We start from the raw sequence: 13055 nt of genomic DNA, 5'->3' as shown, positions 1-13055 counted from the left end.
GTATTCGAAAGGTCCGTGGTTCGATTCGCGGCGAAGGCTTTGCTCATTTTTCATCTCTTCTGCTTCCAAAAAAACCTAATGTCTCTACAAGTTTAATAAGAAAGTTTTCTATTTATGAAAAAGAAGCCAGTTTTTCCTTTGAAACGTATTCATTTCTTTAAGTTAAGATTTAAATTAAATGATTGGTGAAGCTTTATAGTTAGCAATTTTAAATTTTAGTAATTCTTTACTGGAAAAAAACCGAAAAGGTCTGGATTGGTTTGTGGCTTTTATCATCTACAACTGAAACGAAACAAAAATTCCCTTAGAACATCTTTCACGATAAATTATTGTCCGAATAATTACGTGAAATTGTGTGAAGACTTGTCAAGAAATATTGGCCCGTGTTTCATATGAGATATCCACAAAAACTTCAAGCAGCTAATGTGTCCCACAGCTAAGAATAAAATCCATAGAAGAATCGAAACTAACAAAACTTCACAATATAAACTCAATACTCAACTACTGGTAGGAGCATCAATTCACACTTTTTCTAAGCTAAACTTTTCCCATTCATTCCTATTCCTAACGGTCAAATACTTCTGCAGTTAGCAGTTCATCTCATAATGAACAATCAATGTACAGGGACCTCATCCGCTTACGTGCCACTAAAATTTAGCTTAGGTGCCACACGAGAGAAACTACTCTACTTTAAAAGCTATCCTTTATGTGTTTCGATATGATTACTTAATCCAATTAAAACACCTTCTTCAGGAACAAACTATTACGCATATTTATTTAGCTTATTCTAAAACAAATTATCTTACCTTTTCAGTAACTTAAATATTATCCATTTATAAAGCATTTTCTCCTTTCTTTCAGTGTGCCTTCGTGGTGTAACTGGAAAGCTTTAAGTATTCAATAATTTCGAGAGCTTTCATATATTACTAAAAATTAGTTTTTAAGATTTAGATTGATTTATCTGATCATGGAAAACACACGATCTGCCTAAAAGGCACGATATTTTCGTGGAAAACTTTCTAAGGGAAACTGGCTCGTACACATAAGGAAAACCATGAAAGCGTCCCTGTAGTCAACCTAGTATCTCGGAATCGAATTCAGATCGACTCGTGTTCAGCGACTTTACCACTCGGTGACTAGTGGGCCGAATTAAGCCTGCAGTAGCTTAGAGTTAATCAACCTATAAAAATGAGACAGTTAGAGCTTTACTTAACATAAAATAACCTTTTAATAATAATCCGAAGAAAGTACATTATATTAAAACTCAGTCATTTGCATTTATATAACACAAATATAAAATACATATTTCCATAAAGTGTTATCATGCCATTTATCAAGTCAGCTGCAATGGCCCACCAGCGGCCGAGTGGTAAAGTCGCTGAACACGGATAGTTCGGTCCGAGGTTCGAATCCCGCGAACGGGCTGGCTGCATGGGCGTTTTCGTGGTTTTCCCCATGTGTAACGTGTATACGAGCCAGTTTGCCTTAGAAAGTCCTCCACGAAGGCATCCATCCTCTTAGGCAGATAGCCCTCGAGGCTTTGCCATAATCACACACACACACAAGTCAGCTGTAAAGCAAAGTTTCTTGTTTTCAACTTGTTTCAAAAAAGGCTTACTCGCTGAACTTGCCTGAAGTCTTTTGTTATCACTGGCAGTCCTTTACCTTGAAATTATCGGTTTAAGGTTACAGCGTCTCGTATTCTTTGTGAACATAAACTAACGGGGTCCAGCAGAATGTGTGAGGAATTATCCTCAAGTACGACAAAGTCCAGAGAAGGGTGTAAAGAACACTTTATTAACTCAATATAAATTTCGCAGACGGCACCGACTTGTGCTTACAGAAGCCTATATTTTAGTTTAACTCAAAAGGTAACATATAACTTAAAATAGAATTAAATGAGCCTAACTGCCTTTCACAGGTTAATTAACGCGCAGGCAGGCTCAGACTCCTAAAAGTCGGCGTAAACAAGGTTAATGGCTAGAAGCTCTTGATGCCACAGAAATCTAATTGCTAGTAAATCAAGAATAGCAACGTGGCTTTCAAGCAGGCATAACGCGTTCTAAAATCACCTTCCAAAACCTTCCCTTAAATACTACTTCATTTTACCTCATTTGAATACATGCGTGCTAGCTTGTTAATATTCTGGCAAGAAAACCTGGGTTGAAAACGAGAATCAAAGGAAAGTTGCTTTAAAATAGAGTCAAAGTGCTAAATATTGACTATGATTTCTTATTTCAAGGCCACTGAATTCGAGGTGTTGTGGCATCATTATATGTTAGCTGCCATTTTATAATTTATCTAACACAAAAATGCAAAGTTTCATTAAATGGGCAGCTGTACATAAAAATCAGATAGTTAAAAATATAATGAAATATATTACAAAATAAAAATGATTCACGTATTTGTATGTACGAGTTTAATTTAGGAGACGATGAGGAAACAAGTGACAAATCGATTAATTACACTTGCGTCATGTACACTGTGCATAAAAAAAGGGGGAGGGGACAGTTCGATATCTCTCGTTCTACTGGGCCGATTGGCTAAATTCAACTTGCGTTTTTCATGTCTCGAAAGCGCAACTTAAGATATGTATTAGATTTATATATAGCGTTGTTCTAATATAGACATTTTGACACAAAATCGGACTTTTTCAGAAATAACATACCATTTTTTTTCATATTTCCATTCTACGTCTCAAATTATGCCAAACTACCAAGTTTTGTAAAAATTGCACGAGTACATTTTAAAAAATTAGCTCTCAAAATTTTAGTTCCTCAATGCTAATTGAGTTATTAATCTCTCTTTCTTTATTAAACTTAGTTGATTCTTCCTTTCACATTTCGAAATTCAGATTCAGTCCAAATAAAATTCACCCATTTTTTATGATTAATTTTTAAAATTTGTATTTTTAATAATTTTTATGAATTTTTCAAAAAGATTTTAATACAATCTATAAAATTTTTATTATCATCTTAAAGTAGACGAATCTCTGAGCATACGTGCAAAAAATTACAGTTTTTATTCAAAATTTCCGGAAATATACGTGAATTTACATATTGGCGCGTTTTGAAATTTGGCATATTTGCTGATAGCGATAAAACATCAAATGGTTTAGACACTTTGCTAAATTATTTGAAAGTAGGAACGATGTGACTTCTTTTCGGTCATGCACAATGTAGATAGGTAGCAACGAGATGGCTTTTATTTCCGCTCCGGCATAATGGAAGGGAAAGGAAAATTGGTTGCCATATATTAAGAAGTTCGCCAAGTGATTATTCTTGGCGCAAACTGAAAAAATTGCGCCAAGATAAATTTTTGAACAACTCCGTAAATTTCGTACCAAATTTTATAAAATTTAATATATAGGCATAATTTGAGTCGTAAAATCGAAATATGGAAAACATTGCTATGTTATTTCAGAAAAAGTCCAACTTTGAGTCAAAATACCTACGTTGGGGCAATGCTACATATAAACCACGGCAGTAGTACAGGGAGATGCAGTAATTTCCTACATTCCTTCTAATTAAATGAGTACTAGGAAGAGGCTCGACACCTGGTTGAACAAACCCAAATGGTGACGAATTAACGACTTCAGTATGTTTATTGATGCACATCACCATATGCTATCAAATGACACGTATTAGTACATCCAGTGTATTCAGACATAGCAAAAGGATTAGAAAGTGTCTGACATTTAGATTGACCGACTGTAATTTTAAATTTTAATACAACCATTCCAACTTACCGAAATTTGTAATAACTTAGAAGTAGCACGATTCTAACTGTGTACAGTTTCGTGTGCATTCTAATCATGTACGCAAGAGCTGAGCTAGATTAAATATTTAAAGACGATCATAAAAACACTTTTAAATATCGAATTTCTCTTACAAAAATGATCCAGAAAAGGCTGTGTCGCCTATCTTATATTTCTGCTAGTTTATTCTTTGCTTTGAGGACTTACGAAACGTCTTGGAGCATCAATATTTCATTTCATCACTTCAAATATATTCTTAGAATCTAATCTGTATTCTAAGCTTAGTTTCTTTACTTCTTCGCTAAAATGTGACCTTACGAGATCGATCAACTCCTTTCGAAGCTGGTCTTCTGATTTCAGCTTTTATTTTCTGTGATAAAGTAAGATCTCAGTTAAGTGTCAAGAAAGAAGAATAGCAAACAGTTCGAAATCAAAAGTACTTTTAATTTTTGATGATGTTTGGATATTTTCAACTAATTTAAAAGGGTGTCTTGTGAAACTCACTGTCAGTCTTGCTTTAGCTTTAAATTTTCTCTCCCTTCTTAGCTTCTGCAAATATATACTGTCTTTGTAGTAATGTGGCAAAGAGACTATAATATTTCTGCGTGTTGTGTCAGAGTTATAATAACATCAGACACACGCATCAAATAGCTGCTTTAATTTAACTAGAAACTATGTTCTCAAAAGGCATATCTCCTAGAAATCGTAACATCATTTCAAAAAACAAAAGAATCTGATGTGCACACCACATGACTTCCTTTTACGGAATATTAAATTATATGCATATTTTGCTGCATTTCATTTAAACTTATTTCGTCGATATGTCATTAGAGATCGCGGTAAAGCAAAAATACATAAAACTTCAAAATATATTAAAAAATACAGAAAAATATAAAACACCAAATACAGTTAAAACAATATTTTTGCTTTAAATTAAAATTAGTGTTTCTACGCAAAAACAACCAATTCGGCCAATAGGCAGCAAGACCAAATTTTCGGTCCCATTTGGCGAACAGACATTGAAAGTGCAAAAGCTGACTTAATTCACAATTTTGCTAAGTTTCAAATGCAAACAAACGTGGCTGCTATGGTAATAAAATTAGGTTTAGCCGCAATTAAACAACTTTTAAATTGTGGATAATTCTACAACTTTTGCAAGCAGGTTAACTAAAGGCATAAAAACCTTAACCGGAAGATAACAGAGTAATTCAAATTTAAAGCAAAAAATGCACAATTTATCAACGTATAAAAATAGAAAACTGAACTCACGGAGCCAAGTAACAGAGTGGGTACATATACACTTTTATATTTTTGGTGTGGCTCCAAAAACAGAGGTGCACAACTACATGATAAAGCAGTCCTATATACAAAATTTCAACATACTGAGACTACTCGTTTTTGAGTTATGGGAGGTACATACATACGTTACGTACGTACAGACGCCACGAAAAAAATCTCTTCTAAATCTATTTTAAATCAATTTTATACGTTTGGGGAAAAAATGGTCCTTTATTCTGTTCTTACCTGCAGATGTCACGCAAAAGCGTCGTTAAATTGCCTTCCCTAGCTGTAAAAATGGATATTTTTGCTGAAATATGACACCCGAAAATTTTCGTAATTACAATATTTCCTTTACTTGGTACAAGGAAGTAAAAAGCACATTCCACTCTTCCCATATGAAAAAAAGAAAACGTCTCTTCGCAGACTACTCTTTACTGCTTTATCTTTAAAAAATTTTATGACTGAATTGTATTCGAAAATATTTTAGGTAAAACAATAAGACACATTTTTAATACAATTTATGCTTTCCTCTCAAGTATCTTATTTGACTCGGAGCAGTTAAAAAAAAGTTAAAAGAAGAAAAAGGAAATTACTTCTTAACTAATTTTTCTAAAATATAGATTTGCACATCAGGAAATCGTCAAATTTCAATGGTCGAAATAAATCAATAAACTTCGCAGTACAGCGAAAAATCAAAAGAAAACAGATCAATGCGCACTAGATGGTTTAAAGACGTTTAACAAGTTTGGACAATTAATCGAGAAAATGTATTAGAACAGAAATACAAAATTTGCAACTCATGTCTAGAATAATTAAATAACTTTTAAGCCTGAACAGATGCTACTGTTTTTGAGTTAACGATACAATCCTGTATGTTTCAAGTAAAATCAGAAATGCGAATGCCCATTATTTATTATAAATGCACAAGATATTTTATTGTTCAATCAAAAAAGGTGTGCTTTGCTCATTAATGTGACAAAACGAGTCTTTTAAAAAGCTATTTTTTCTGAAAATCTTAATAGCATTTTGCAAAAGGATTTTCTTCTTAAGTCAAATACATTCCTTCCAGGACACACAGCAGATTTAAAATTCTTACTCTTGTGTATGATGATTACTGGCCATTATAACTGCTAAACCAGAAAAGAAAACAAATAGTAGAATCATATATTATTATACAGTACAATGGGTGGAAAACATGACTAAATTTTCTGATCGTTTAGAGTATAGAGAATGCAGAATTCAGTACACAGAAGTTACACCTCTGGCAACAATAATGGCTGCAATCCGGTTGGGCATCGAGTCGAACTGAGCTTGGATGATACACTCATTCCATACGACTTCAGCTCTATGCCAGAGTTCATCATTCTTAGCGACTGACGAGTGGTGGCATGCCAGTTTCTCGGCAAACCATGATCAGGTGATCTCAGTGGGTGAGAGATCTGCGGACCAGGGTAAGTCGAACATCCTCTGCATTGAGGAAGGTCAGGACAGCACGACGGGCAACACGACGTCGTTCATTATCTTATTGAAAGATGGCGTCACGCAAGCCTCTTATCAAAAGAAGGTGACGGAGATGTGTACCCAATACAGGCCTTATCAAGATGCACTATCAAGGTACCCCTGTCAGGTGCAAGCACTCCAGGTGCTGGGACCCTACGACGATGACGAATGCAATCTAACAAGGTTAATTCTTCATGGTGCCTCCGCACACGGATACAACCATCATGATGCTGTACGTAAAGTTGGGATTCGTTTGAAGAGACTACGTGGTCCAATTCATGTGTCTAGTACCGTCGTTTGTCGCACCACTGAGGGGCGCTTGTCCCTGCTGAAGCGTCAAGAGAAGCCGCAATAATTGGCGCCGTACAGACAGTCTGTGGTGCTGCAGACGTCTTCGCACTACCCTTGCGGTAACCTCTTGTCCTACCCAGACCCAAGTCTGGGGAGGTTTAATTTAATGTTTTTAATTTCGCAGTTTCTGTCAAGTCTGATTATTGTTTAACGGAGTCTTAAGTTTAAGTATTGAAAGGTTTCAAATTCTGGACGACAGAAGAATATTTCTAATTAGTTCAAAAATAATTTATTTTTGATATTCTAGAAATGTTTATTTTTAGTATTAATTGGAAAGTTAACTAATTTTAAAATTCACTGCAAATTACTCTCAAATGAGTTTAAAATAAGAATTTCGAAATTCCTATATGTAAGAAAAAATTATTAAGTTTTTATTTAGTAAGATTAAGATTTTGTCTAAGTTTTTATATAGGTTATTTTATCGGTTAAATAATCAAAAAGTTTCATGTTCAGTCTCAATTCTTCTGTTTTCACGAAACGCGATATGGAATTAGCTGGATTCGAAGATCATTTTGCATTTCCCCTGAAGAGTCCATAATGAGATTCAAATTAGGCTAATTTACCATTTACCGCTTCTTTGTATTTTTGCTTATGTCTTAAGTAATTTTTGTGTTTATATTCAAATTTTTTAGGACAGTTTTAACTTTAATCAACATTTTACTTCCTATTTGATTTGAGTTTTAGATTCACTTTTTATTTGTCAGTTTTCTTGTGATAATTTCATTTATCTTGTATTTAAACTTTTAATTGTAATTTATTTTAACTTAGTGTTAAAATTATTCATGGGAACCACAGTATCACATATGCTTTAAAGCAATAGCATGAAAAATTTTCTTTTTACCTAAGATAAAAAATATATAAATCAAAATTCTAATTTTAATTGGAAACATTCCCTTTTAATATTTTAGTTTGTATATTCCCCCTTTTAGCCCTAAAAATAGTAACTGCTTATAACAAGTCTCTCTAAACTACATCACTTCGAACTTAATTCATGTCATATTATTCTTACATAACGCTAGTGACGCAGGCACTTACATAAAGGCTTCAGTCAATAATGATTTCAATTTGGGAACTGAATCATTTTATTGACCAATGGGATTAAATGGGAACCTCAGCACCTTTAACTACATTCACTATGTATCTCGATTTATTCCTTCACAAAATGAATTCATTTTTCGTAATACAGGCAAAAATTGATTTTCATCAATTATTCAATTGTTCCCATACTTCTCTGGTGACTTCATCTCAATTCTAGGAGCTCTAAATATGTAGGTATGAAACGCTAGTAAAGTATTCGGTACTTACATTTTTAGGAAAAGCTTCCAATTAATTATTGCCTAAGTAAGGAAACTGAGAGAACATGAAATACACTAGTGCCTAAGGCTCTAGTGGACATGAGAATTTTGGTCAAAAATATTGCGAACAATATATTCGCAATTTTTTAAAGAGGTCGAAGAACAGAATTTAAGATTGGAAACAGTACTATATGAATAAGCTTAAAAATCAATTGAGGATCTGTAATATTTCTTTATTATTTTCTATGAAATTAAATAAAAATTTTTCTCTCTTCACATATGGTATAGAAGTCAACTATCTATCTTTGAAAATAAGGAACAGTACGTATCAAACATTAAACAGTAAAAAAGTTAAAATTCACTTAATCATTTTGAAAGGATTCACGTTTTTACAAGAAAAGAAAATGCAGAAAAAATATTACATACCTGTGGAGCAGAAAGCACACTACTTAGTGCCCAGACGCCCACTATAGCCCTGCGAACATTCATCCTTGCCTTGATCCTTCTCATTGGAAAACGAATAGCGCATAGTCTGTCAAATCCTATCACTACCAGTATGAAGGTGGATAAATAAAGTCCCAGCATCTGCAGGAATTTGAATAGCTTGCAAAGGAAGTCGCCACCATACCATTGCACAGTTAGTGTCCAAAAGGCCTCCCCGACGATGCAAAATACTGTCACTACTAAGTCCGCAACAGATAGATGAAGAAGGAGAAGGTAAACCGTCGAAGAATGCTGTCTGCCTCTTCGAGTTATTGAAATGAGAGTTGCCACGTTTCCCAATAAGGCAGCAAGTCCCAATATCAGAAGGACCACTCCTTTAATTAACGTAGAAGGTTTAAAACTTGGAGCATGTTCCAAGGATTGCCAACTCGAAGAGTAGTTTTCGCCTGAAGTCGCATTCCAATATGCAAGAGATTCGTTTAAGATTTGTGACTCCTCCAATATTAGGACATGATTTAGCCATGATGAATTGATAGTGTCCAAGTTCTCAGCTTCAACTGATACTTTGTTCAACATTATAAGCACATTAACATCTACCAAACTTATCTTTCAAAATAGAAGCATTCAACTTGCTTATTTGTCGAAAGAAATTTTGCATCATTGACTATTTTTCTTTAATTTCTAAAGCTAATGAAATTAAGTTGCATAGTTTTCTAATTTTCATTAAACGCTTCATTGAATCATTAAGGTTCGTAGTCTCTTTTCTTCGAAATAAAAATGGTAATGTTAGAGGGATATTTATCTTAGTTTAGATAAAACTAAGAATCATATTTTGAGTTATAGGTAGATTGTCTCAAGTTCATCTAACCAAGTAACATTTTAATTTTCTGACCTAAGTTTAGATATGGCCAGGTTTTTTTTCTGAAAGATGTTGGAATACAGATTATTCTTTTAATCATTGGTTTCTTGAGAAAAGACTTTGAAGAAACAGATAAATTTCTCTAAGCAAGCTGATGTATCTTCTGCACTACAAAACATACACAATTTTATCTTCAGAAAAATCGTTCTTTGGGAAGTAAATTTCAGTTTCACTAAATTTTCCAAGTTTTCCTTTCCATACTCGGAGGTCATCTTGGACCGTCCAGTTCCTAAAGAAAGTCTTATTAAACAAACATTTACAAAAACAGTAAACATCAACAAATCAAGAAGATATTCTGTAAACAAATTACATTATATCATAAAACCTTGCACCGCATTTCTACATTAGAGCTACCTTTCTCTAAGACGTCTACACACGATTCCAGATGATTGTCGTGTTCTACAGAGGTGATGGATGATGGGGGTTATCCATCGGCATCACGGATTTGTCGTATTGTCTTGAAGTCTGTTAACGAGAAACATTGATATAGAAGCGAGTTGCATCTGTTCTTTAATGCCATTAAATTAATAAATTGATACATAAGTGGAGAAAATATATCAGATAAACATTACTGAAAGCTATTTGACACTTTATTCAATTGTGAATGATCTTGTAAAATATGAAGAACAGATTAGATATAAAGAAAAAATTTCTCACAAGTCATTGTACTTGAAATTTTGCTTAGTAAGTTCAGAAACTCTTACTGCTTACTCAAGTGCTCATTTAGTGAAGTTTAACTATTATCTTAGTGATGTACAATTAGAAGCATCTTCAGTAATTTGGTTTAATAATTATTCTGGTCTTTTTTTTAAATGAAATGCTTTACTTCTTTTTAAGATTATTGAAACATTTTAATAAAAAGTTAATCTCATAATGCTTTGAAAAGTTTAAGCTAAAAAAAAAAGAACGCCTACAACCAGCCAGCTTGGAAGTAAAATGTCTTGCAATAACATCAAAAACAAAAAAGTGATTACTTTGACGTCATTTGAATATTGGTTTTTTTTACATTATCAGATGCGGCATAAGTAAGAAAAGAATAACTATTAATAGTGTGGTATTATGAAATCATTTTAAAACTGATTTACAATAACTGCTAAACTGTTTGCATGTCATTAATTACACCGTGCTGAATTTAGATTTAGAATTCAGATTTAATTTTTGGAATGGTCTTAGAAATATATATTGTCACGAAATACACAGCGGCAAGATAACTTCTCCGCAAAGCGGGTTTATGGTTGCCAGAAAATGTCGATGGAAGGCAGGGTTTCCGTATTTGGCGGAAAATCGCCCATAGCGACATTTGGCTACAAAAATGGCAATATGCCATACACGGATGGAGAACCTTCTAGAACGAATTTTTACCGGTTTGGACCAGAAGGTTCTGGAAGGCAAGCCAAAAGCTATATAAACCGTGCCTGCACACGGAGTAGCAGTTAGCCTCATCTTTAGTGAGTGAGCGAATGTCTTGTAGTCTAGTGTCGAGTTGGTGGTCGAGTGCATCGAGAGGGTCTCTTAGTGTATCGCGAGTTAGTGCATCGTCAAGTTTTATCTTGGAGTGTGTTGAGCTCCGAGAACAACCGAGCAGAGTCGGAAGCTGTACTCTAGTGTAGTGCTTCTCAAGCTTTTTTGGTCCGCGGATCGGAAAAAATTTCGCGGACCGATGGTTTTCCCCCCCTCCAACGACCCCCCCCAAAAAACTTTACAAGATATTCCTGAATTACTACATAAGTTAATTGTAATATTACCATTTGCCTATAATCATATTTAGATATAAAGATAAGTAAATATTGTAATTATTACATATCACTATAATTAGCATATATAATAAAACTTTGAGAAAAATCACACACTATTACAAAAAAATAATCGCCAAAACCCGTGCATATAAAAACGGTTTCAGTGACAGTACCCGGACAAGCGAATGAGGATTCCAAATCTACCATACCTGCAGCGCCACTTCTCATCCTCAAGTGGCAACAACTGAAATAATACACTGACTACCAATAAGTATTTGGACACCTATGCAAATGACGATACCTGCGGTCCTAAGGTACGTCACGCACTCCGCCGGTATATTTCGTGTAGGAAACAGCATCGGCTTTAGTCGCATGCAAGATGCCTGGCAGTTCGGAGCTCTCTGATTTCGAGAAAGGTATAATTATCGGGTATCACAAATGTGGCCGATCCTTAAGGGACATATCTAGCGATCTGAAGTACCCAAAATCGACAGTGGCCTATGTGATTAAGAAGTGGAAGGTGAGCCGTGATTGTCGGAATGTGCCCCGAGTCGGCAGACCAACGAAACTGGTAGATAGAGACCGACGAGTACTGTCCAGAGAAATTCGGAAGAACCGCACCTAACCGATGGCCCTTATCCGCGAGGAGTTTCAACAGGAATCCGGGAGTATTGTTTCAATGAATACCATCTGTAACGAAGCACATCTGCTTGGCTTTCATGGTCGTGCTGCTGCGCTTTGATCACAAAGTCCAAGCGCGCTGCTCGGTTAATGTGGTGCAAAGCACATCGAAATTGGACCGTAGATCAATGGAAACGGGTTCTTTGGAGTGACGAATCAAGGTTCACCCTTTACCGTTCGGATGACAGCGTGTGGGTCTGTCGTCTACCTGGAGAACGTCTCCTGCAGAATGCATTGTGCCAACAGTCAAGTTCGGCGGAGGTGGAATTATGGTCTGGGGGTGTTTCTCCTGGTATGGGCTGGGACCCTTGGTCTCCATTCATGGTAAGCTCAACTCTTATGCCTACTTCACTATTTTGGATGACAATGTGCTTCCTATGTTGTGGCAGTTTTACGGGTTGGAACCCTGTTACTTTCAGGACGACAATGCCAGTTGTCATGTTTCGACGTTAACCAAGGCTTGGTATGGTGCCAATGGAGTTCATCGAATGGACTGGCCTGCCCAGAGTCCAGACCTGAACCCTATCGAGAACCTCTGGGATGAGATTCATCGCCGAATTCAGGGGTGCACTACAAGTGCAAAATCGGTGAAGGAACTTCTATGTCTTCTCCAAGCCGAGTGGAAGAAAATACCACTAGCTGTCATACAAAGACTTGTGGAAAATATGCCCCTGAGGGTTCACGCTGTAATTACCTCTCGTGGAGGCTCTACCAACTATTGAATTTGAATAAAGTTAGTTTTTCTTTTCTATCACAGGTGTCCAAATACTTATTGGTAGTCAGCGTATGAATTCATAATAATGCTTTAGTTGGAAAGAACATCTCTACAAACGACACAATTAAATTTTGTAATTTTTGGTGAGACATTTATCTTGGTGCATTTTTTTTCAAAACGCGCCAACACGTAAATTCACATATATCTTAGGAAATTTTGAGTAAAAAACTCTAATTTTTTGCATGTATGCTTTGAAATACATCTATTTGAGATGATGAGGAAAATTTTATAATTATAATACAAAAATGCTTTCGAAAAATTTGTAAAAATTATGTTAAAATGCAAATTTTTGAATTATGACTTACTTTTTTCTGGT

The 13055-nt window shown here is 35.1% G+C and overlaps 1 protein-coding gene across 1 annotated transcript in view; it reads right to left on the bottom strand.

Moving 5' to 3' along the window:
- Positions 1-9770, bottom strand: part of LOC118183758 (gonadotropin-releasing hormone receptor-like) — a 63474-nt gene extending 53704 nt beyond the window's left edge. Inside the window, exon 1 of the mRNA XM_085825697.1 lies at positions 8611-9770. Within this exon, the coding sequence (XP_085681823.1) occupies positions 8611-9204 (594 nt within the window). The 5' untranslated portion in view covers positions 9205-9770. The remainder of the gene's footprint in view (positions 1-8610) is intronic.
- Between the last annotated feature and the right edge of the window lie 3285 nt (positions 9771-13055).

The sequence above is a fragment of the Stegodyphus dumicola genome, chromosome 1 (assembly GCF_044657685.1).
Source record: "Stegodyphus dumicola isolate Sdum_Otavi_A_Nest chromosome 1, ASM4465768v1".
Lineage (NCBI taxonomy): Eukaryota > Metazoa > Arthropoda > Arachnida > Araneae > Eresidae > Stegodyphus > Stegodyphus dumicola.
This window is presented reverse-complemented; position numbering and strand designations above follow the sequence as displayed.